Source organism: Emys orbicularis, chromosome 1 (assembly GCF_028017835.1).
Source record: "Emys orbicularis isolate rEmyOrb1 chromosome 1, rEmyOrb1.hap1, whole genome shotgun sequence".
Lineage (NCBI taxonomy): Eukaryota > Metazoa > Chordata > Testudines > Emydidae > Emys > Emys orbicularis.
Window position 1 is genome coordinate 19672138 of NC_088683.1, and position 26553 is coordinate 19698690.

The window sequence follows — 26553 nt, forward strand, 5'->3', positions numbered from 1 at the left end:
ATCGTCAAGGGGCCCCACTGGTTGTTTAGCAGGCTTCCTGCTTCTGATGTACTTAAAAAACATTTTGTTATTACCTTTGGAGTTTTTGGCTAGCCGTTCTTCAAACTCCTCTTTGGCTTTTCTTATTACACTCTTGCACTTAAGTTGGCAGTGTTTGTGCTCCTTTCTATTTGCCTCACTAGGATTTGACTTCCACTTTTTAAAGGAAGTCTTTTTATCTTTCACTGCTTCTTTTACATGGTTGTTAAGCCACGGTGGCTCTTTTTTAGTTCTTTTACTGTTTTTCTTAATTTGGGGTATACATTGAAGTTGAGCCTCTATTATGGTGTCTTTAAAAAGGGCCCACGCAACTTGCAGGGATTTCACTTTAGTCACTGTACCTTTTAACTTTTGTCTAACTAACCCCCTCATTTTTGTATAGTTCCCCCTTTTGAAATTAAAGGCCACAGTGTTGGGCAGTTGAGGTGTTTTTCCCACCATAGGGATGTTGAATGCTATTGTATTATGGTCACTATTTCCAAGCGGTCCCGCTATAGTTACCTCTTGGACCAGCTCCTGCGCTCCACTCAGGATTAAATCTAGAGTCGCCTCTCCCCTTGTGGGTTCCCGTACCAGCTGCTCCATGAAGCAGTCATTTAAAGTATCGAGAAATTTTATCTCTGCATTTCGTCCTGAAGTGAAATGTTCCCAGTCAATATGGGGATAATTGAAATCCCCCACTATTATTGGGTTCTTAATTTTGATAGCCTCTCTAATTTCCCTTAGCATTTCATCATCACTATTACTGTCCTGGTCAGGTGGTCGATAATAGATCCCTAATGTTATATTTTTACTAGAGCATGAAATTTCTATCCATAGAGACTCTATGGAACCTGTGGATTCACTTAAGATTTTTACTTCATTTGAATCTACACTTTCTTTAACATATAGTGCCACTCCTCCCCCTGCATGGCCTGTTCTGTCCTTCCGATATATTTTGTACCCCGGAATGATTGTGTCCCATTGATTGCTCTCAGTCCACCAGGTTTCTGTGATGCCTATTATATCTATATCCTCCTTTATCACAAGGCACTCTAGTTCACCCATCTTATTATTTAGACTTCTGGCATTTGTGTACAAGCACTTTAAAAACTTGTCCCTGTTTATTAGCCTGCCTTTTTCTGATGTGCCAGATTCTTTTTTATGACAGGTTTCAGAGTAGCAGCCGTGTTAGTCTGTATCCGCAAAAATAACAGGAGTACTTGTGGCACCTTAGAGACTAACAAATTTATTAGAGCATAAGCTTTCGTGGGCCGCCCACGAAAGCTTATGCTCTAATAAATTTGTTAGTCTCTAAGGTGCCACAAGTACTCCTGTTATTCTTTTTTATGTGACTGTTTATCATCTGATCCGGCCCTTACATTATACTTTTCAGTCCTCTGTTCCTGACTATAACCTGGAGATTCTCTATCATCAGACTCTCCCCTAAGAGAAGTCTGTGTCCGATCCACACGCTCCTCTGCGGCAGTCGGCTTTCCCCCATCTCCTAGTTTAAAAACTGCTCTACAACCTTTTTAATGTTTAGTGCCAGCAGTCTGGTTCCACTTTGGTTTAGGTGGAGCCCATCTCTCCTGTATAGGCTCCTCCCATCCCAGAAGTTTCCCCAGTTCCTAATGAACGTGAACCCCTCCTCTCTACACCATCGTCTCATCCACGCATTGAGACTCTGAAGCTCTGCCTGCCTACCTGGCCCTGCGCATGGAACTGGGAGCATTTCTGAAAATGCCACCATAGAGGTCCTGGATTTCAGTCTCTTCCCTAGCAGCCTAAATTTGGCTTCCAGGACATCTCTCCTACCCTTCCCTATGTCATTGGTACCTACATGTACCACGACCACCGGCTCCTCCCCAGCACTACACATAAGTCTATCTAGATGCCTCGAGAGATCCGCAACCTTCGCACCAGGCAGGCAAGTCACCATACGGTTCTCCCGGTCATCACAGACCCAGCTATCTACATTTCTAATAATCGAATCTCCCATTACTAACACCTGCCTTTTCCTAGAAACTGGAGTTCCCTCCCCGGGAGAGGCAACCTCAGTGCGAGAGGCAACCCCAGAACCATCTGGAAGGAGGGTCCCAACTATGGGAAAGTTTCCCTCTGCTCCCATTGACTGCTCTACTTCCCTGGGCCCTTCTTCCTCCTTAACAGCACAGGTGCTGTCTAAGCGGAGGTGGGACAATTCTACAGTGTCCCGGAAAGCCTCATCAACATACCTCTCTGCCTCTCTCAGCTCCTCCAGTTCCGCCACCCTGGCCTCCAAAGTCCGTACATGGTCTCTGAGGCCCAGGAGCTCCTTGCACCGACTGCACACATACGCCACCCGCCCACAGGGCAGGTAATCATACATGCAACAGTTGGTGCAATAAACTGGATAGCCCCCACTCTGCTGCTGGGCTTCTGCCTGCATTGTATCCAAGTTAGTGAAAGGGTGGTTTACAGAAGGGAGTTTTGGAATGTGGTTTGGTTTATAGGTTTTAGGGGGGGGCCACGGGGATGGGGTTACGGCTGGCGAGGGACTCCCACTCCCTTCCCACTCCCCTTCTAAACTCCCTTGCGAAACTCCCTGTTAGCAGCCCCTGTTCGCTTGTGCGCCGCTTTATAAAGCCCTGGCCTGAGTGAATGCCCCGCCCACTGATTAAGGCTCAGCCAATTACCAGAGGCTTCGAGCTTTCAAACCTGCCTCCAACTGCCAGCCAGACCACACGGTCCCCCACAGATGCTGTATTAGCTCCTCCTTCACCTGGAGAACTCCCTTGCGAAACTCCCTGTTAGCAGCCCCTGTTCGCAAAGCTCCCTGGTCGCTTGTGCGCGGCTTTATAAAGCCCTGGCCTGAGTGAATGCCCCGCCCACTGATTAAGGCTCAGCCAATTACCAGAGGCTTCGAGCTTTCAAACCTGCCTCCAACTGCCAGCCAGAGCACACGGTCCCTCAAACAACCAAACAAACAAACACAAGCTCAGCACACAGCAAGTAACCCCCAAACACAAACAAACACACACTACAGACAGTCACTTACCCCACAGATGCTGTATTAGCTCCTCCTTCACCTGGAGAACTCCCTTGCGAAACTCCCTGTTAGCAGCCCCTGTTTTGACAGGAAGCGCAGCCTCCTGTGGAGTAAGGTAATATCTGGCTGATATAAGCTAGCAAATTTCAAAACAAAATTAGAGTGGGTGGAGCAAGGGGGCGTGGCCTCCCTCCACGCCTGATGGGAGGAGCCACCCCCCACCCCCTAGTGGGTGGAGCCAGGCAAGCCACCTCCACCCTGCCCAAAACAGAGGGGAGGGACAGAAAGTATAAAAGGCAGGCCCTACAGCTCAGTTGGGCCAGAGCCGGTGAAGGAGACAGCCACCTCATGCTCGCTGCTGGGGCTTGCACCCAAGGGGGTCCTCTGCAGCACCGAGGACCCGAAGGGACTGTCAGAGCAGCCAGCAATGACGCCAAAGAGCTGCTGGGATTGCTGCTAGCTGTGTACCCCAGGGAGACGGAGGACCTCTACGAACTGAAGGTACCCAGCGAGGGGATCATAGGAAGTAGCTCAGGGACACCACACAATAGTTCAGTTGTGTGGCCAGAATACTGGTCAGTGTGTTGTGATGGGATCCCTGCAGACCCAATGGTGGAGCCCTCCGCCACTGTTAGTCCCCTGGGCTGAGACCTGGTGGAGTAGGGTGGGGCTGGGTCTCCCTACCCACTGCTGCCAACCTCACCCCTGGGGTGGCAGCCTCCCCACCTGCTGCCAACCTCACCCCGGGGTAGCAGCCTCCCCCACCTTAAGCCAAGAGGCCTGCATTTGTCTGCCATCTGCCCGAGCCAAGATGGTGGGCCCTAGACTCTTTGGTGCTCCACCCTGCCTGAGGTCCTGAGCCCCTAGCCTGTTGTTGCTCCTCCCTGCCTGAGGGCCCAATCCTCTAGACTGTTTGGTGCTCTGCCCTGCCTAGAGGGTCAGAGCCTGGGCCCTTATGCTGGTCTTTACAGAGACGCAGTAGTGAGGGGGTGCGACCTCCCTCCAGGTCTGACCGGGAGGGACAGACATGACCCTCTACACGTGGTGGAGAACACGGGTAACCCCTGAGACAAGGGGACTGCACGTGCTCCTAGCCCGCTGCCCACCTGAGAGACTACGATGGAACTGGACAAGTTTATAAAATGGTGGGCGGAGAGCCAGATGCAGCAACAGGCAGTCCAGCTCCAGCAGCAACAGGTGCAGCAACTTGGGGCCCAGCAGCAGCAGTTGATCGGGTAGGTGGGGGCCCAGCACCAGGAATAGCAGCAACAATGCTTTCAGCAGCTGGCCACCCTGCTTCCCAGCCCCTCCGGCCCCACTCCCAGAGGAGCAACAACCCCAACAACCGCCATGAGGCCGGTACACCTCACAAAGATGGGGCCTGATGATGACCCAGAAATCTTCCTGAAAGCTTTTGAGTGGCTCACTTCGGTGGTGCGATGGCCACTGAACCAATGGACCACGCTTTTGACCCCCTACCTAATGGGGGCGGCCCAGACTGCTTATTGCGGGCTCCCCAACGATGAGGTTTGCAACTACAGAGCAGTAAAGTTGGCCCTCCTTGGCGCTCTAGACATCACCCCTGAAACCTTTTGGTGCCAGTTCTGGGGGGAGACCTACCCGCTAGGGACCCGACCCTGGGTCACACCATAGGAGCTCAAGGACATCTGCTGGCAGTGGTTCCAACCCGAACAACACTCCACCACTGAAGTAGCCAAGCAGGTGTTCGTCGAGCAGTTCATTCACATTCTCCCACCCTGAGGGAGAGCCTGGGTCCTTCAAAATCCTCTCCCACCACCTTGAGGATGGTGGTCGGCCTAATGGAGGATTTTCTGGCCGCAGAAACCACAGTAGCACCCGTAGCTGCAGCGGCACTGTGGAGCCTCCTGGGCTCGGATAGACCCTCCTACCCTAAGACAGTGGCCTGGACAGGCTCAAGCCACAATGAGGGACGCAGCAGCGGCTACCTGCCACAACCCATCCCGATGTCCCGTGGAACGCCTGCAGGCCATGGCAAAGGAGGGAAATCCCTGAACCAGAGCCCTCCAAATCATCCGCAGAACCCCGAGAGCTGGGCCAGCCACACTGAGATTGGTTCCTGTTTTGCTTGTGGTTGATTTGGACACCTCCAGCGACAGTACCCAGTCATGGACTGCTCCCCTGGCCAGGTTTACACCGGAGAGGCCCATGCCCGCTTGCGTCCTATTGCCATGGTGACTGTCCCCATGGGCCTTGGCAGGAAACAAGTGCATGACCTGGTGGACTTTGGCTGTGGGCAAACCCTAGTGCATCAGTGACTTACCCCGGCAAGCGACCTTGCACCGGGCCAGATTCAACTCCTCTGTATCCATGGGGACTTGAAGTCATATCCAAGTGCCCTGGTACCGCTAACTGTGGACGGAGTGACCCGGGAAATGACGGCGGGGGTCGCCCCGAAGCTGCCTACCCCATCATTCTCAGATGAAACTGGCCAGAATTCACTAAGGTTCTGCAAACTGCGAGCCTCCGGGACCTACTGGTGCAGATGGCTCTCGAGGGAGACCCCCTTGAGGGCGAGGTTGAGGGCCCCAGGAAGACTAACCCAGGCGACCCCTCAGCCCCACCTGGGGCCCTCAACACCCCAGAAGGAGACGAGCTAACCCGGTTGGACAGCGGGGAAGCCCCCTGGACGCGGGAGTCAGCAGGGACCAAAGAGAGGACCCCACCCTCAGCTGGGCCTATGAACAGATAGCGTATATCAACGGGATGGCGACGGATCTGCAGTCAGTGGCCACGGTTCAAGTTGACAGGGGAGCTCCTGTACCGGGTCGACTGAGACCCTCGGACCCGTGAGCCTCATTCCCAGCTGGTCGTGTCCTAGCGTCACTGGTGGGCAGTACTGAGATTAGCCCATAACATCACTGCGACTGGCCATTTGGGACAGGAGAAGACCCTGGCCTGGGTCTTGGCCCGGTTCTTTTGGCAGGGCATGCACTGGGACGTCAAGGATTACTGCGCTTCCTGCCCAGAGTGCCAACTGGCAGCATCTCTGGGGTTACAGAAAGCCCCACTGATCCCCTTGCCGGTGGTAGGGATGCCCTTTGAGAGGGTTGTGATGGACCAGGTGGGGCCACTCACGAAAAGCGTCGCCGGCTTCCGCTACATTCTAGTAGTGATGTACTATGCTATCCGCTTTCCAGAGGCTGTCCCCCTAAGGAAAGCCACCGATTGGATCATCGCAGCTGAACCCCTGAAGATCTTCACCTGGGTGGGCTTACCCCGGGAGACCATTACGGACCAGTGGACAAACTTCACCTCCCAGCTGCTCTGCAAAGTCTGTGGCCTCCTAGGGATCAAGACGCTGCGGACATCAATCTACCACCCCCAGACGGATGGATTGGTTCAGCCGGGCCCTTAAAGATATGCTCTGGAAGATCCCAACTAAGGACTTGTGCCACTGGGATCAACTGATCCCCCCCTTACTGCTTGCCATTAGGGAGGTGCCACAAGCCTCCACCAAGTTCTCGCCATTTGAGCTACTGTACGGTCACGAGCTTTGGGGTTTGCTCGACTTAATGCGGGAGACCTGGGAACAGACCCCGTCCCGGACCCAGGGGCTCCTACAGTATGTACTGCAACTGCAAGGTCCCTGTGGTGGCGGAGCGCAAAGAGCCCCTGCTTAGGGATACCCCCAAGAAAGAGTAGTGGAAGCAGACCAAGCGGCTGCTGGAGGCCTTTCCCAAAACCTTCACAGCCTTACCTGGACAGCACACCATCCAGACCAACCCAGGGGAAATGGTTCGTGAGGTGACGAGACCTCTTCCGCATCGAATGTGGGATGTGATAGAGCAGGAAGTCTAGGCAATGGCAGACCTAGAGGTAATCGAGAAGTCACAGAGCAAGTGGTGCAGCCCCAGAGTGCTGGTCCTCAAGCCAGATGAGACCCTCCGGTTCTGCATTGATTTCTGGAGGGTCAACACTATCTCTAAATTCGACGCATATCCAATGCCCTGGATTGACGAGTAACTCGACCGACTCAGAGAGGCCCGCTACGTCAACACCTTGGATCTGACCAAGGGCTAATGGCAGATCCCACTGGAACCTGGATCGAAGAAAAAGACAGCCTTTGCTACACTCAGCAGGCTCTACCAATTAACCAGGATGACCTTCAGCCTTCATGGAGCCCCTACAACCTTCCAGTGTCTGATGGACAATCTGCTGCAGCCCCATGTTGAGTACGCCGTGGCCTATCTCAATGATATAGTGATCTACAGTTGCCACTGGGAGGACCACCTGGACCAGGTGGCAGCTGTCCTGAGGACCCTCCAGGAGGCAGGGCTGACTGCAAACCCTAAGAAGATCCAGATCGATTAGCAAGAGACCACCTACCTCGGTTACACCCTCGGGCAAGGGAAGGTGTGCCCCCCCTGGTCAGGAAGGTCCAGGCTACACAGGACCACCCAGCCCCAACCACCAAAAAACAGGTGAGGCGACTAGTGGGGTATTATTGCCGATTCATTCCCAGCTTCGCCACAATTGCCGCACGCTCGACTGATCTACTCATTAAGGACAGCCCGCAATGGGTACGCTGGTCCCACAAATGCAAAGAGGCTTTTTGGACACTGAAGGACCACCTATGCCAAGAACTGGTACTGTAAAGCCCTAACTTCACCCATGGCTTCGTTGTCCAAATGGGGAGGAATACCCAGTCCTCTACATCATCCGGAAGCTATTCCCCCGGGAGCACAACTATTCGGTCATTGAGAAAGAAGCCCTAGCAGTTAAGTGGACGGTAGAAGCCCTCCATTATTACCTCCTGGGCGGGCCCTTCATTGTAGTGACAGACCATGCACCCCTAAAATGCTGACAAACCATGAAGGACACCAATGCGGGGCTGATGCGGTGGTGCCTTATCCTCCAACCTTTTGCATTTACGGTGCAGCATTGTGCTGGGAAGGAACACGCAAGTGCGGACTCCTTGTCATGGCTGGAGGACGGGGACCAGGCCAGCCCTGAGGGCGGAGCCAGGCAAGCCATGCCCATCCTGCCAGAAACAGTGGGGCAGGACAGAAAGTATAAAAGGCGGGCCCTACAGCTCAATTGGGCTGGAGCTGGCGAAGGAGACAGCCGCCTCCTGCCCACTGCTGGGGCTTGCGCCTGAGGGGGCCCTCTGCAGTGCCGAGGATCTAAAGGGACTGCCAGAGCTGCCAGTCGACAAGGACGCTGAAGAGTTGCTGGGACTGCTGCTAGCTGTGTACCCTGGGGAGACAGAGAACCCCCACAAACTGAAGGTACCCAGTGAGAGGATCATAGGAAGTAGCCCCAGGGACACCAGACAATAATCCGGTTGTGTGACCAGAATACTGGTCAGCGTGTTGTAGTGGGATCCCTGCTGACCCAGTAGCGGAGCCTTCCACCACTGTTAGGGCCCTGGGCTGGGACCTGTGGAGTAGGGTGGGCCAGGTCCCCACACCTCCAGCTGCTGCCCCACCCCTGGGGTGGCTACCTCCCCATCTTAAGCCAAGAAGCCTGCATTTGTCTGCCTGCCAAGACGGCAGGCCCTAGACTGTTCTGCTCTGCCTTGCCTGAGGGCCTGAGCCCCTAGACTGTTGGTGCTCTGCCCTGCCTAGGGCCGCCGAGGCTGTTAATTCCCCTTTACACTGGTCTTTACAGAGACACAGCAGCAAGGGGGCGTGGCCTCCATTCGGGCCTGATGGGGAGGGATGGACAAGACCCTTTACAGCGGGCTTTGTCTCTAGTGCTGAAGATCAATAATGAGCTTTAGCCTCCTGGACAGCAGTCTGCCTTGTCATTCAGGCTGTTCCTCCTTCAAAAGGATGCAGTGATTTTTTCCCTTCCCCCTCATCTGAAGTTATCAGAGCATAAGGAATGGAACAATACTACTCCATTAAAGCGGGAATCTCTGGTCACCTCCAATAGAAGCTGAACAGGAGGCTTTGATGCCTGCTGTGCTGTCAGTATGGCAGTGAATTTCCCTTGGATACCGATCCCCTATTTGAAGTTCACAAATTTGGAACATGTGGTTCAGCAATATTCTCAATTTTTTTTTTTAACAAAACAAAAACATTAAAAAAATTGTTGGGAGTTGATAACAAGCTTAAACAGCACCATGATATGTCTTGCTGTTTTTTTCCTGATGGCTTCTCTTCACACTCTTCAAGAAAAACACCAAGAAAACAAAACAGGAAAAGATTAGTATTAGTATTTATTTATTAATGATGCTATAACACCTTCATGACTAATCAGGGATCGGGGTGCCATTGTGCTACTCTCTATGTACACACAAAATGAAAAGTTACTCTTTGCCTCAAAGAGTTTACAATATAAGGCCCCAGTTCAGGAAAATCCTTGAGCAAGTGTTTAATTTTAAGATGTGTTTAAATTCCATTGAAATCAATTTCAGTGGGACTTAAACACATGTTTAAAGTTAAGCACCGTTCCAGAAGAGGGATGCTTTCCTATTTCGAGACCTAAATAGATTCCTCTCCATTTCATGAGTATGAAGACTGTATTAGAATGGATACAATGGTTTGTTTGGAAAATCATACATTCAAATTCATGGAGGTTGTATCAAAGTTATGGAGAGGAGAATTTGGCCTATCTACTGATCTTTCCCTCTAGCCCTGCCAGTCAGGGATGATTACACAAAGGAATGCTGTATGTGAGTCAAATACATGAGTGGGAACCTGAAATTCAGGCTTAGCTGGGATTTGGATATGACCTGTACTTTCTGCTTCTGTACAACAATTTTCTCAAGGTGTTTTAAGTCCATCAGGTTCTTCTCTTGTGAGATAAACATCAGTACATATGTACAATATCATGCATTACATCCTTGGCTGGTTTGAACTGATTTATGCCAAGTTACATTAGCTGAGGCTCTGGCCCCATGAACATAAATGGTGCTTTACCAATCACACAGGATGGGGCTTGCAAAATCCATTTGCCCATGTGTCATAACTATAAAGGGAAGGGTAACAGCTCTCCTGTGTACAGTACTATAAAATCCCTCCTGGCCAGAGACTCCAAAATCCTTTTACCTGTAAAGGGTTAAGAAGCTCAGGTAACCTGGCTGACACCTGACCCAAAGGACCAATAAGGGGACAAGATATTTTCAAATCTTGGTGGAGGGGAGGCTTTTGTTTGTGCTCTTTGTTTTGGGGGTTGTTCGCTCTTGGGACTGAGAGGGACCAGACATCAATCCAGGTTCTCCAAATCTTTCTAAACAAGTCTCTCATATTTCAAACTTGTAAATAAACAGCCAGGCAAGGCGTGTTAGTTTATCTTTGTTTTCTCAACTTGTAAATGTACCTTTTGCTAGAGTGTTTATCTCTGTTTGCTGTACTTTGAACCTAAGGCTAGAGGGGGGTCCTCTGAGCTCTTTAAGTTTGATTACCCTGTAAAGTTATTTTCCATCCTGATTTTACAGAGATGATTTTTACCTTTTTCTTTAATTAAAAGCCTTCTTTTTAAGAACCTGATTGATTTTTCCTTGTTTTTAGATCCAAGGGGGTTGGAGCTTGATCCACCAGGAGTTGGTGGGAGGAAGGAGGGGAGATGGTTAATTTCTCCTTGTTTTAAGATCCAAGGGGTTTGGATCTGTATTCACCAGGGAATTGGTGAAGAGTCTCTCAAGGCTACCCAGGGAAGGGAATTAGCATCGAGAGTGGTGGCAGCAGACCAGATCTAAGCTGGTAGTTAAGCTTAGAAGTTTTCATGCAGGCCCCCACATCTGTACCCTAAAGTTCAGAGTGGGGAAGCAGCCTTGACATGGTGGCAGAGCAGTGGGATCATTTTAAACCAAAAGCCAGTAAGATTTTTTTTTTCGCCTTTCTAGCTGCTTGGAAAGCAGAGCTGAAGGTAGATGCATATCTTATCTCTCCTTGCCTGAAGGCAGAGGTGTTAAGTTTTTTTTAACAAGGGTCTTTGTTAAGAGAAGGGTTCAATCAGTGAGCAAACAGCTGGTAAAAGGAATTTACAAGCTGAATTGTTTTTTTTCTTTCTACCTCTCGAGGATAGCTAGTTAGAAAGTCTCTGTTACCTCAGCAGCAGCCTGAGCTGAGTGCATCCCAGTTTCAGTCAACTGCAGAGGGGTGTGGCCCAGCACAAGAAAACAGGAAAATGACTACCAAAGAAGTAGCTAACAAACTAGAACTGGCCAGACTAGAAGCAGAAGAAAATGAAAAAAACCATCAGAGACTGCTTCAATTAAAAAAACTCGAGCAAGAAGCTGAAAAGAAAGCCAAAGAGGAGGCCCATGAAAGAGAAGAGAAAGCCAAAGAGGAGGCCCACAAGAGAGCTATGGAGCTGAAAGAAAAAGAGATGGAGGAGAGGGAAAAAGAGAGGAAGCATGAACTGGAATTAGCAAGGGCTAGGCCGGATATACCAGCCAATCCTAGCAACCCCTCTCCAGGTACCACTTCCCATCCCAGAAAATTCCCCACCTACAAGGCAGGCGATGATACTGAGGCCTTCTTAGAAAATTTTGAAAGGGCCTGCCTTGGATACAGCATCACTACAGACCAGTACATGGTAGAGCTGAGGCCGCAGCTCAGTGGACCCTTAGCAGAGGTGGCGGCTGAAATGCCTAAGGAACACATGAACAGTTATGAACTTTTTAAAAACAAGGCCAGAATCAGAATGGGGCTAACACCTGAGCATGCCCGTCGGCGGTTCAGAGCCCTAAGGTGGAAACCAGACGTGTCATTTACCCGACATGCCTACCACATTGACAAAAATTGTGATGCCTGGGTATCAGGAGCAAATGTTAAATCTCTGGAAGATCTGGTTTCCTAGTAAAAATGGAGCAGTTTTTAGAGGGTGTTCCTGAGAAAATAGAAAGGTACATCCTAGATGGGAAGCCCAAAACTGTAACCGAGGCGGGGGAGATTGGAGCCAAATGGGTGGAGGTGGCAGAAAAGAAAAAAACTAGTAGCAGTTGGAGCGAATATCAGAAGGGGCAACCCGAAACAAAACCTTACCACCGGGGACAACCCAAGGCCCCACCTACATCCCAAGGGAAACCCCAGACGCCTTCTCACCCCACCACACCAGTCTCCACCAACCAACATCGCCCCGGTGATACCTTAACAGGGCGATGTTTTAAATGTAATGAACTGGGACATATAAAGGCTCACTGCCCCAAGAACCCCAACCGATTACAGTTCATTACACCACAATCACACCAAAGATCCCCAGACCCAGAGGCCTCTCTCATACCCTCGGAGCGAAGGGAAACCTTGAGAGTGGGCGGAAAGAAGGTTATCGCTTGGAGGGACACTGGGGCACAAGTGTCAACTATCCACCAATCCCTAGTGGACCCCAAACTCATCAACCCGGAGGTTCCAGTGACAATTCAGCCCTTCATGTCACAGTCTGTAACCTTGCCTACAGCCAAGTTGCATGTTCAGTACAAGGGCTGGTCAGGAATGTGGACTTTTGCAATCTATGACAATTATCCCATCCCCATGCTGCTGGGGGAAGACTTGGCCAACCATGTGAAGCTAGCCAAGAGGGTGGGAATAGTCACCCGCAGCCAGGCTAAGCAAGCTTTCACCCCCATCCCTGTTCCTGAGCCATCCACCAGGGCCCCGTCTGTGTTACAAGAGACCCAAACAAAGGTGGTGGAACCGGATCCCCTGCCAACGACTGCAACAGCCGTAGTGGATCCAATCCCAGAGACCCAGCCAAAGCCAGTCCCAGAACCGGAACTGGCAACGCAACCAGTACCAGAACCATTGCCAGCACTGAGTCCAGCGCTTGCAAACCCGTCTACCACTCCAACGCCAGAGGGCACCAGCGAGCCTGAACTGGCAGAAGCAGCAGATAACCCTACCCAAGAGGCTCAGCCAGAGCCTGAAATACCACATAGTGCACCAGCAGACAGCGGTTCACAGTCAATGGAAACAGCCCCAGCACCTGCATCGCTTCCAGAGGGACCAAGCCCCAGTCCACAGTCCAAGGAGGAACTGATGTCTCCAGCATCAAGGGAACAGTTCCAGGCCGAGCAGGAAGCAGATGACAGCCTTCAGAAAGCTTGGGCGGCGGCACGGAGCACCCCACCGCCTCTCAGCTCTTCTAACCGATCCCGGTTTGTTGTAGAAAAAGGACTTTTATACAAGGAGACTCTTTCTGGTGGGCACCAGGAAGACTGGCATCCTCAAAGACAGTTGGTAGTTCCCACTAAGTATCGGGTAAAGCTCTTGAGCTTAGCCCATGATCATCCCAGTGGCCATTCTGGGGTGAACAGAACCAAAGACCGGTTGGGGAAGTCCTTCCACTGGGAGGGAATGGGCAAGGACGTTGCTAATTATGTCCGGTCTTGTGAGGTGTGCCAACGAGTGGGAAAGCCCCAAGACCAGGTCAAAGCCCCTCTCCAGCCACTACCCATAATTGAGGTCCCATTTCAGCGAGTAGCTGTGGATATTCTGGGTCCTTTCCCAAAGAAGACACCCAGAGGAAAGCAGTACATACTGACTTTCATGGATTTTGCTACCCGGTGGCCGGAAGCAGTACCCTTCAGCAACACCAGGGCTAAAAGTGTGTGCCAGGCATTAGCAGACATTTTTGCCAGGGTAGGTTGGCCCTCCGACATCCTTACAGATTCGGAAACTAATTTCCTGGCAGGGACCATGAAAAACCTGTGGGAAGCTCATGGGGTGAATCACTTGGTTGCCACCCCTTACCACCATCAAACCAATGGCCTGGTGGAGAGGTTTAATGGAACTTTGGGGGCCATGATACGTAAATTCGTAAATGAACACTCCAATGATTGGGACCTAGTGTTGCAGCAGTTGCTTTTTGCCTACAGGGCTGTACCACATCCCAGTTTAGGGTTTTCACCATTTGAACTTGTGTATGGCCGCGAGGTTAAGGGGCCATTACAGTTGGTGAAGCAGCAATGGGAGGGGTTTACGCCTTCTTCAGGAACTAACATTCTAGACTTTGTAAGCAACCTACAAAGCACCCTCCGACACTCTTTAGCCCTTGCTAAAGAAAACCTAAAGGATGCTCAGGAAAAGCAAAAGGCCTGGTATGATAAACATTCCAGAAAACGGTCCTTCAAAGTAGGAGACCGAGTCATGGTCTTAAAGGCGCTCCAGGCCCATAAAATGGAAGCGTCGTGGGAAGGACCATTTACGGTCCAGGAGCGCCTAGGAGCTGTTAACTATCTCATAGCCTCCCCCACCTCCAACATAAAGCCTAAGGTATACCATGTTAATTCTCTTAAGCCCTTTTATTCCAGAGAATTAAACGTTTGCCAGTTTACAGCCCAGGAAACAGATGACACAGAGTGGCCTGAAGGTGTCTACTACAAAGGAAAAAGGGATGGTGGCGTGGAAGAGGTGAACCTCTCCGCGACCCTTGGACGTCTGCAGCGACAGCAGATCAAGGAGCTGTGCACAAGCTTTGCACCAATTTTCTCAGCCACTCCAGGACGGACTGAACGGGCATACCACTCCATTGACACAGGTAATGCTCACCCAATTAGAACCCCACCCTACCGGGAGTCACCTCATGCCCAAACTGCTATACAAAGGGAGATCCAGGACATGCTATAGATGGGTATAATCCGCCCCTCTAACAGTGCATGGGCATCTCCAGTGGTTCTAGTTCCCAAACCAGATGGGGAAATACGCTTTTGCGTGGACTACCATAAGCTAAATGCTGTAACTCGTCCTGACAACTATCCAATGCCACGCACAGATGAGCTATTGGAGAAATTGGGACATGCCCAATTCATCTCTACTTTAGATTTAACCAAAGGGTACTGGCAATTACCACTAGATGAACCCGCTAAGGAAAGGTCAGCCTTCGTCACCCAGGCAGGGGTGTATGAATTCAATGTACTCCCTTTCGGGTTGCGAAATGCACCCGCCACCTTCCAAAGACTTGTAGATGGTCTCCTAGCGGGATTGGGAGAATCTGCAGTTGCCTACCTCGATGATGTGGCCATTTTTTCTGATTCATGGACAGAACACCTGGAGCACCTGGAAAAAGTCTTCGAGCGCATCCGGCAGGCAGGACTAACTGTTAAGGCTAAAAAGTGTCAAATAGGCCAAAACAGAGTGACTTACCTGGGGCACCAGGTGGGTCAAGGAACTATAAATCCCCTACAGGCCAAAGTGGATGCTATCCAAAAGTGGCCGGTTCCAAAGTCAAAAAAACAGGTCCAATCCTTCTTAGGCTTGGCCGGATATTATAGGCGATTTGTACCACACTACAGCCAAATCGCCGCCCCGCTGACAGACCTAACCAGAAAGAAACAGCCAAATGCAGTTCAGTGGACTGATGAGTGTCAAAAGGCCTTTAACTAGCTTAAGGCGACACTCATGTCTGACCCTGTGCTAAGGGCCCCAGACTTTGACAAACCGTTCCTAGTAACCACAAATGCGTCCGAGCGGGGCGTGGGAGCAGTTTTAATGCAGGAAGGACCGGATCAAGAATTCCATCCTGTTGTGTTTCTCAGCAAGAAACTGTCTGAAAGGGAAAGCCACTGGTCAATCAGCGAAAAGGAATGCTACGTCATTGTTTACGCGCTGGAAAAGCTACGCCCATATGTTTGGGGACGGCGTTTCCAACTACAAACAGACCATGCTGCGCTACAGTGGCTTCATACCGCCAAGGGGAATAACAAAAAACTTCTTCGGTGGAGTTTAGCTCTCCAAGATTTTAATTTTAAAATACAACACCTTTCAGGGGCTTCTAACAAAGTGGCTGATGCACTCTCCCGGGAAAGTTTCCCAGAATCAACTGGTTAAAAATTGTTCTTGAAATGTGAAACATATTGTTAGTTTTTATATAATCAGTAGTATGTCTAAAAGTGCATGTGTCTTATTAACTCTGTTTTCTCCTAAAGCTCCAAGAAGAAATCACAGCTAGTGTGGAACCGGCTGTCCAACACTATCTGTGATTTGGGGGGCGTGTCATAACTATAAAGGGAAGGGTAACAGCTCTCCTGTGTACAGTACTATAAAATCCCTCCTGGCCAGAGACTCCAAAATCCTTTTACCTGTAAAGGGTTAAGAAGCTCAGGTAACCTGGCTGACACCTGACCCAAAGGACCAATAAGGGGACAAGATATTTTCAAATCTTGGTGGGGGGGAGGCTTTTGTTTGTGCTCTTTGTTTTGGGGGTTGTTCGCTCTTGGGACTGAGAGGGACCAGACATCAATCCAGGTTCTCCAAATCTTTCTAAACAAGTCTCTCATATTTCAAACTTGTAAATAAACAGCCAGGCAAGGCGTGTTAGTTTATCTTTGTTTTCTCAACTTGTAAATGTACCTTTTGCTAGAGTGTTTATCTCTCTTTGCTGTACTTTGAACCTAAGGCTAGAGTGGGGTCCTCTGAGCTCTTTAAGTTTGATTACCCTGTAAAGTTATTTTCCATCCTGATTTTACAGAGATGATTTTTACCTTTTTCTTTAATTAAAAGCCTTCTTTTTAAGAACCTGATTGATTTTTCCTTGTTTTTAGATCCAAGGGGGTTGGAGCTTGATCCACCAGGAGTTGGTGGGAGGAAGGAGGGGAGATGATTAATTTATCCTTGTTTTAAGATCCAAGGGGTTTGGATCTGTATTCACCAGGGAATTGGTGAAGAGTCTCTCAAGGCTACCCAGGGAAGGGAATTAGCATCGAGAGTGGTGGCAGCGGACCAGATCTAAGCTGGTAGTTAAGCTTAGAAGTTTTCATGCAGGCCCCCACATCTGTACCCTAAAGTTCAGAGTGGGGAAGCAGCCTTGACACCATGAAAGAATGCATGGCTTGGGGATGGTAGAAAGCAAAAGTGGATCGTTTGGGGGTCATGGAAGAGCTTGGGAATTCCTCCACTTGGTTATGGTGCCTCATTATATATTTTTAAATAGTGGAGATATAAATCATGGTAGTAATTAGTTTTATTGAATATATATCATTGCAGAGTACGAAATTCATGATATTTTCAATAAGAATGTATTACTTTGTATTTAATATAATATATAAAACCCATGACACAGCTGGTCACACAGAGCCTGGCATTTAAAATGTGAGATATGACGTGCAAATAAGATATGATTGTGACAGGTTGCCCCCCTTCTGGGGTGCCACCTGATGTACTGGGGTACCACTGAGCCCACTTGTTCCACCAGTCTGGGCTCCCTCACCCTGTCCTGCTAAGCCAGACCCTCAAGACTTCTCTAGCACACACACAGGTAGGGACACACCCAGCTTCAGAAAGACACAGATAACGAAATCCGTACTGCATGGGAAGGCTTTCAGCTAAGGAATTGCCCAGTGCCCCCACTCTCCCTCTGGAGAGTAAACTCAAAATTGTATTGTGTTGCTCTGCACCGAGAACTGTACAGCGTGAGCGAATTGAAATTCGCCCTCTCCCTCACTGTGGAGAGAGAGATGCACAGCTTTTTGCCCCCCCAGTTATGAATTACACAAACTGGGTTTAGAACAAAAACAAGTTTATTAAGTACAAGAGGTAGATTTTAAGTGATTATAAAGGATAGCCAACATATCAAAGCTGATTACCTTAGTAAATAAACAAAAACTGCAAACTGAGCTTAACACACTAGATAGGTAGGATATAAATTAGCAAATTCTCACCCTGAGTGGTAAACTGGCTGGCAGACTTCTAAGGCACAAGTTGTCTTGGCTTTCCCAGGTTTTCATATACCGGCTAAAGATCCTTCTAGCCTGGGACCATCACTTCCCACAGTTCAGTCCTTGCCCCGCAGGTGTTTCCAAGTGTGTTGTTGCAGGGAGAGTGAGGTCCCCGCATGATGTCATTGTCCCCCCATCTTATATCTTATATCTTTTATATCTTCTTCCCACTTGCTGGAAAGCTCTTATGTTGTGACGTGCGTCAAACATTTCCCATTGGGTAGAGCTAGCTCTGAGAGGTTTCTATTGTACACAGTTCCTGGGGTAATCCTTGTGCTTGTGTGCATTTCCTCAATAAGCCATTAACATTGTTTGGCCTTTTTATTGTTGTACCTGAAAGAATCTGCTTGTGGGTATTTTCAACCTCACAACATGTTTCAGTAACACATACATAGCCAAACTTCATAAATTCACATACGACGATAACACATACAATCCAATGAGATATTAATGTCTAGCAGAACAAGACTTTTAGAACGATGCCCCACAAGACATACTTTGTACAAAACATATCCTAATTACATGACAGTGGTGAATATTGGGGTGTCAGGGTGTCACAATGATCATGGAGGTAGGTCCATCAACAGGTATTTGCCAGGATGGGCAGGGATGCAAAACCATGCTCTGAAGTGTCCCTGCCTCTGTTTGCCAGAAGCTGGGAATGGGTGACTGGGGATGGATCCCTTGATGATTACCTGTTCTGTTCATTCCCTCTGAAGCACCTGGCATTGGCCACTGTAAGAAGACAGGTTACTGGGCTAGATGGACCTTTGGTCTGACCCAATATGGCCGTTCTTATGTTCAAATTGTCCATATTTAGCTATACATGCTTACATTAGCCATATTGGCACTATTAACTTAAAAACACCCAATAACAGATTATTAATGACATCATATATTTATTTTTTCACTGAAAAAGGATTCTGGGATATTAAATCATGAGAGGAAAAAGTGATGGTGGAAGGATGGTCTAATAGTGGACAGAGCACTGGACTGGGACTCAGGAATCTTGCATTTAATTCCTGGCTCAGCCATTTCCATTGTGACCTTAGGCAAGTTACTTGATTTACGCTGAGTGTCAGTTACCCATCTGTATAATAGGGACATTTCCCTTCCTCATAGGACTGTTGTGAGGATAAAATTAATTAATAATTGAGAATGGTTTGAACACTACAGTGATGATGGCCATAAAAGTACCTAGATAGTGGAAGGGTAAAGTTGGTGGTTTTGGAATCATGGGTGGGAAAAAATGGAAACCCTAACCACTAAATTATGCTATCATTTATTCCATACACTGAGGTACTGTACTTACCCTAGACATAGCTGAAATTTATTTTGAGTGCTGTTATTTTTATCCCAGTAGTACCTAAAGGCCCCTATCAAAGATAAAGATGCACCATATTGGATGCTGTACAGACAATAATGAAAGACAGGTGCTGCTCCAAAGAGCTCACAATCTTAGTCCAACACAAGATGCAACAGGTGGGTGAAAGGGTGAAAGGAATTGGGAGGATGATGAGGCAGAATGTGACAACAGTGAAACAAACATATTTTTGCTTAGACTAGCTACACATGCAGTTTGTAGGTGTAGATTTTTTTAAAAATTCCTCTTTGCTAATGGAGACAAATAAGATGATCAATAGCCATAATTTAAGATTTGGCTCCAGTGCTGTCAGTTAAGTGAAAAACAGAAGTCAATTTGCACCTCAATTTTTACAGTGGTTTTCTGAGCTAATTCATTGTGTTCCTGATTTTCATGGGTGGGACTTTTGTGACTGGTTGCTTTAGTGACAGCTCACCAATGCTGCTAATTGCCTTTACAATTAATCAGTTGTAAATGATTGTCTTCACAGCTTTTTCATGTGCTTCTGGTGAATACCTAGAAATGAAGAATCAAATGTGCAGTAAATGTGCCGCGGGGACATATTCCTTGGGCAGTGGGATCAAGTTTGATGAATGGGATGACCTGCCAGCAGGATTCTCCAATGTGGCAACTTTCATGGACACTGCTGTCGAATCAGCTGAGAATAAAGCAGATAGCTGTAACAAGTAAGAGGCTTATGGGCTGGTCTGTGGCCACACTGGTGAAGGGGTTGGTTTGACTCTCATGGATTTCAGTGGGCTTTGGATCAAGCTCATAGTTTGCTGTGGGAACCAGCTGCTCTGGTAGTATAGTAACATGTAGGTGGTGTTCACTGAAAACAGTGACAGGTAGACTATGCCCCTCAGAATGGAATGCTGGTTATGTGTTAGTGAAAGCTCTTGGAGTTTGATGATGCCATCAGCTGGTTAACGGAGAGGACAATTGAACACGCTATGCTGTGTAAGTACAGAAAAATACATTGTGCAATAAAAGCAATCTCTGCACATTGCCAAGAAGCACACTTCAGGGATATTGAATAGTTGAGAATAAAGGATAAATAAAATGGGCCCTATTTGACCCTGCTGGTCCACTGGCACAAAGTTAGTTTCATCATCTACCCGAGCCTTCCTCTGTGCTGGAGAACTCCTCAGGTGGCATAGAGCCAGCGGAGTAGCATGACAGGAGTGGCTAGCGAGCCACTACTTTCAGCCAATCCCCTGCTGTCATAATGGCCTCCTGGATATCATTAGCAGCCAGTGAAACTTGGAACAGCCCTGAACTGCTTTAACTTGTGCCTGAGTAGCTCTGGGATCAAGGAGGAGTAAAGGTAGCTTAAAATTATGTTTACACCCGGCATGATCTGTGCTGATTGCAGAAGGGCTGTTCTTAAGGATATGGCCCTCTGTATCCTAGACAAGCCTTCCTGATTGGGATGCATTAGAAGTTTCCAGGAAACAACATACGTTTGCCCCATTCACAATTTTGATGTGCAAAAAGGTAAGTTTTGACAGAGCTCATAATCCTTTGTGTGAAAAATATGTGGGAAACCGATGTGAAAGGGTTGGGGAGTGAATCTAGCTACAGTGGGGTACTGTGTCCTTTACTGAGCAATATATTTTAAAATAGGAATGTTATAAATGTCTTCAGGGTTCCTGTGATCTAAAATAAGCCTTGTTTTGTTTATCTTTATCCAGCTCTTCGTGGACTCCTCGTGGGAATTACATAGAGTCCAACAGAGATGACTGCACTGTTTCTCTAATCTATGCTGTACATCTGAAGAAATCTGGATTTGTCTTCTTTGAATACCAGTATATTGACAATAACATCTTCTTTGAGTTTTTTGTAAGGCTTTTATACACTGAATCTAACCTCAAAGTAAAGAGATGTGTTCCAGATAAAGACCTATTTTTGAATCAGTTTAGTTTTCTCCTCATCCAAGTTATTGTCTCTTTAGCTTATTAAATCTGAACAAATTTTAAAAATCTCATTTCCCCTCTACCATTTTTGCTGCCTGTCCACTTTTTGCATTTCATTCAGCTTTGACAACAAGCCTAAACTGGTTGCTTTCACTGTACGGTAGGTTTTTCATAAGTGCCTAAGGGAGGTAGGAGCACAAAACCCATTGAAAGTCACCTTAATTTCTAGTCACTTTCATAGCTATGTTGTCTACAGTTTGCACAGTGCTATCAGTGACATGCCATCTGTGTATGCAAGGCATGCATTGCATGTCCCAGGACCAGCTATGCCCATGGGATGATTCCGTCTGACCTCTGAATGCACATGGAGGACATAATATTTTATAACAAAATGGCCCCACATGTGCCAGGTCACACTGTATGTGTGGTGCGTGCAAGGTCACGCTGTGTGGTGGACACCATTTTGTTCTACAGAATGGTGTCCTCCATGTGGCGTGACCTTGCATGTATGGTGCGTGAGGTCACACTGTTCTACAAATTGACAGCCTCCAGACAGTGTGACCTCACACGCATCCTACGTGTGAGATCATACCGCATGGAGAATGCCATTTTGTGAAGCCCTCCACACAATGTGACCATGCATGCACTGTACATGTGAGGTCACGCCTCATGGAGGACATCATTTTGTGTGCAAGTGTAGAATTGCATGCCTGATTAAGAATGCCATGTCATGCCACTGAATGCCAGGACGTTTGGGTTCCTAGAACCACATGGGAATGTTTAAATTCTCACAGAATCCATTTTTTCATGTTTCTTTTGAATGTCATGAAAACATTCCTGGGCCTTGATAATATGTCTGATCCTACAGTTCTTCCATATGTGAGTATTGTTCACTCATGTAGGTAGTTCTGTAGATTCCAGTGGGAGCTCTGGCATGAGGAAGGCTCTTAAGTTTGGGTCTAGAGTAGAGCTGGTGAGAAATGGTTTTCCCATCCCGTGAATGCTTTCTAGAGATCGAAATTTTGTCCCGTCTCAAATCAGGACGAAAAGTCAGAATCTTGAAAATATTCACAAACCGAAAAACTGAAACTTTTTTTTTTTTGGTTCAGAACAATTCAAATGTCTTGTTTTAATTTAGCTCCTTTTTCTTTAACCTTTTCTTTAGTCTGATCAGCTGAAATTTCAAAACGAAAAGTTGTGTAGAACCAGAAAAATGGGTCAGTTTTGAACATGTTGAAACAAAACAGTTTTGAAACTTTTTTCCTCAATGTTGTTTTCAAGCCAGGAAATCCATCAAAACTGACCCTCCTGTGCCAATAGTTTCCGTTTCAACGAATGGCCTTTTATGACCCCCCCCAAAAAAAAATTGTTGAAAAATTCCTGATGAATTCTTGTCCAAAGTCCCTTTAACTTGGAAAAATATAATCTAGTTTGGCCAGCATTGTTTACACAGACAGTTGTGTGGGACTCTAAACATGTGAATGTCCTTACGACCTTCTGGAAATGAGAATCCCAGTGTCATACAGGTGGCAGCTTAATCCCAAAGTTTCAGAAATGGCTGGTGATTTTGGATGCCTCTGTTTTTGGGTGTCTGATGAGAGACACCTTCAAGGGACCTGATTTTCAGAAAGAGCTGTGAACCTGCTTTCTGCTGAAAAGTATCTTAAGTTGGGCATTCAAAACTCAAAATCACTAGTCACTTTTGGAAATCTTGGTCTCCATCTTTGGGAAAGGATCGGTCTGTGTCGCTACCATGCAGAGAGAAGGATGAAAAGTGAGCTATTTCTGAGGTTTAAGATTGGGATTTTTGAAAGAGCTCCACGCAGCTTTCACTGCCCACTTGGTACTTCTTCAGACAAGCACCTTGCGTGCTTTCTCCAATGCTTCCTCTCATGCTTGAGAGTTGCTTCCTGTAACCATCCACAGAGCTACCTCCTTATCCACCTTCAAATCCCTCTTTAAAACTCGCCTTGTGACGCCCACAAAAAACTTGACAAACTTGACAACTTACAGAGACCACTGCCTATCATGGTGACAAACATTGCCATTCTAAGCCCCTTGGGGCAGAGACCATCTTTTCGTTCTGTGTTTGTACAGCACCTAGCACAGTGGTGTCCTGGTCCATGACTATGGCTCCTACGTGCTATGGTAATCCAAATAATAATGATAAAAAGACTTAGGAGCACAGATCCCATTGATTTTCAGTGGGACCTATAAGTCACTTATGTGCTTTGAAAGATTCTACCCTGAGCTATCTCGCTTTGCGTGTCAGTGTTGCATTTGCTGCTGAATGTTGAGAAGGGGGCAAATGAGGACTTAAAACAGAGAGAGATGGCAGCTCAGAATAAGTGTGCTGGAAATTGTCCATCTCCTCTGTCTCCGACTTTCTCTTGCTGTCTCTGGCGGGTGAGTCATTGCCATCTGCAAAGCACTGTCATGCTATTTCACAGCAGGGCTAGGCCTTAATTAATGTTTTTACGGTATTTTGAGATGCTGGGATGAGAGCCTCTCTATCTAAGTGCAAAGCACCATTATCCTTAGTAAGGGATACGAGAGGAAGACAAAAAAAACCTTGATTTTGATGCCTGAGGCCCTTTATTGCTGTGGCTGTTACTTGAATAAAATCTACCGCACTTTGATAATAGAAAGTGCATACTGTATTATTAAACCTCTTTCGCTTTTTATCATATGTCCTGCCTGATTCATAAGAAGTAAGCAGCAAAATGTGCTTTTACCGCCAGATGCATGTAGCAGAATATGATCCTCCCTGTGGTTCTTGACTGACTAGTGATTGATTTTCTCCTGCAGAGGAGCAAAAACATTGTTTATTTGAGCACTAGGTCTGAAAGCTGCTTCCCACATATTATTTGCTCTGATCAACATAGCACTGATGGTTGGTCACCTCCTTACATTAGTCGTATCAATTAGCAGGCTGTCATTTTAAAAGCCATTAACCAAATAATTGTAACTTGGCAGCTAGATTTTCATCCGGATGCTCTGCACTTCAGGGCTCCATATGTAATAGGCCTTTAAGAATGCACTTTTCCCCAGAATGCATTGTTGATTAAATATTTTCAATCATTACATCAGTATCCCCCTATAGTTTAGGTATAGAATCTATCTGTCTTAGATATTTATATGGCCCCCATGGCATCTAAATGCCTCATAATTTTTTCACATATTTAAACTTCCCACACCTCTGTGAGATAGGGCAGCCCCATTAACCCCATTTTAAAGATGGGAAACTGAGGCACTGAGAGACAATGGCCCAGCTCCACAAGGGTACTTAGGCGCCTATCCCCCAGTTTTAGGCAAAACCCCTGCTCAGCTGCCACCCTCGCCTGTTGGTGCCTAAACTCATTCAGCACCTATTGTTTTACAGTAAAAGTTCCCTTGGTGTCCAAGTCTGTGCCTCTGTGCATGTGCACTGCTGCCCCACTCTAGGCATCTGGATGCTTGTCTCCCGCCTAAGCCTCAGTTTGATCCACAAACCTGGGAAAAATAGGTGTTCCTCCCCTTAACTCACCCATGGAGCCTAATCTGACAGGTATGTTCAGAGGCCACCTATTTCTACCCAAAATAGCAGCACCTGGAGGTGCTCTAGAGGGTATTCCCTGGGGAAGTGGGAGACCCCAGGTTCAAATCCTGTTTTTCCTGAAAAGGGATTGGAATAGGGATTTGCTGCTTCTCAGATAAGTGCTTTAACAGCTGGGCTATAGGGGGATTCTATAGGGGCCACCTACGTCTACACAAAGCAGCAGCATGAGGAGGAGATCCTCTTCCATACTTTTAGCTCAGTGGCTAAGGCACTCAGCTGAGAGGTGGCCCATCCCTGTTCCAATCCCTTCTCCTCAGGCAGAGAGGGGAATTTAGCACTATATTTGGAAGCCCTCTCTTAGACTGCTAGTGATTTTGCATGTGTTTTCCGGATGTCCTTTGCAACAAGTAACACAGCCTCTGTCCTGAATGCTGTGAGATGGGGACAGACAGCAGAATCACACAGCCTTTAGTCTATAGGCATCCTTCTGCGGTGTGTCCTGACCGAGACAGTTAACCAGATGTCTGATTGTGGCCACTGTTTTTAATTGACAGATTCAAAATGATCAGTGCAAAGAGATGGACTCCACGGCCGACAAATGGGTGAAATTAACAGACAACGGCGAATGGGGCTCTCATTCCGTAAGTGCTAAGTATCACTCCACAGAGCTTTCCTTTTCTTTATAAATTAACATTGATTCTTGTGAGCGAGAGAGAGCCACATCCTGTGAATTCAGTGGCTGTGAAAGGAGCGCAGCTTCTCTCAGGAGCAAGAGATGTGTGCTCTAAGCTGATGTGTGCTTTAAGGGCCTGATCCAAAGCCTGTTCAAGTCTATGCAGGCCTTCCCACTGACTTCACTGAATCAGGCTCCTTAAGAAATCAAGTAGATATATGGGAATCCAAATTCCACAGGGCGCTCCCATTCATTGTGATCCATATCTTCCAAAACGCTTGCTCATTCACTTGCACCAAAGATTGTTCCCTGCCATGTAAATGACACTGCAGTCCACGGGCGTTGTGTGCACATTTGAGGATAGGATTTGGCCTTTTAATTTCAAGTGCATTTCTAGGGGCTGGACTGCACTGATTTTTCTCAGCAGTTTGAAAACCAGCTGTGACCGGGTTCCCAGGGGTGCCAGGCTGAGATTGCTCAATTAGGGAGAACTGCAAAGAATGGGGCAGACAATCCCCAAATACTTAGATTTACCAAGCCAGCAACAAAACAGCTTCTACAATACCTTACTGGTTACCCAGAAGCCAAAAACACAGTCCCCTTAAAGCAACCCAGCCTGGGCCTTCCTCCCAGACAGCCATGTCAAATAGGATGAGGATTGTTGAAAATCTTGTTCATCATATGAAGAAGTTCTACCAATCCCAAAGGATCGGACACATTACCCACCAAGTTAATTAATATTTCAGATCTTACCCAAATACACGTTTACAGCCAATTCTTATTAACTAAACTTAAATTTATTTAAAAAAGAAAAGAGAGAGTATTGGTTAAAAACTCATTATACATACAGACATGAATATAGTTCTTAGGTCAGTTTCGTAGCAGAGATGGTGAGCTTTAGAGTTGCAAAGAGTTCTTTCATAATTAGTTCATAGGTTCAGTCCAATGTTTAATATCAGGGTATCCCAGAATGAAACTGGAGATCTCAATCTTGTGGCTCAAACTTCCCCTGACAAAGCATGAGCGGATATGAGATGAAAGGATCAGGGTCCCAAAAGCCCTTTATACATTTTTCCGGGCAGCCTCTTGACTGCATGCAGTTCTTGGGTGACCAATAGTGTCTTTTAAGAAACCTCCTATTTCCTAAACATCACCGGTAATTAGCTACATGGATTAACTTAAGGCAATTGCCTATCTCCCACCATTTGCAGGTGATTTGCTGTATACTTCAAAGAGAAATCAAGAGAGTGATATCCCTACATTCACAGTTCATTTAAATGTTAATATCTCCTTTTGATCTCTGAATTAACAGAATACAGCGACAGACAGGAATTGTCTGGTTACATTGTTAACCTTTAACAATATATATG

General features: G+C 47.4%; 1 protein-coding gene across 1 annotated transcript in view; it reads left to right on the forward strand.

The window, feature by feature from the left end:
* Positions 1-26553, forward strand: part of ELAPOR2 (endosome-lysosome associated apoptosis and autophagy regulator family member 2) — a 157636-nt gene that overhangs the window by 82696 nt on the left and 48387 nt on the right. Inside the window, exons 3-5 of the mRNA XM_065414384.1 lie at positions 19547-19742; positions 20751-20898; positions 25065-25151. Of these exons, the coding sequence (XP_065270456.1) occupies positions 19547-19742; positions 20751-20898; positions 25065-25151 (431 nt within the window). The remainder of the gene's footprint in view (positions 1-19546; positions 19743-20750; positions 20899-25064; positions 25152-26553) is intronic.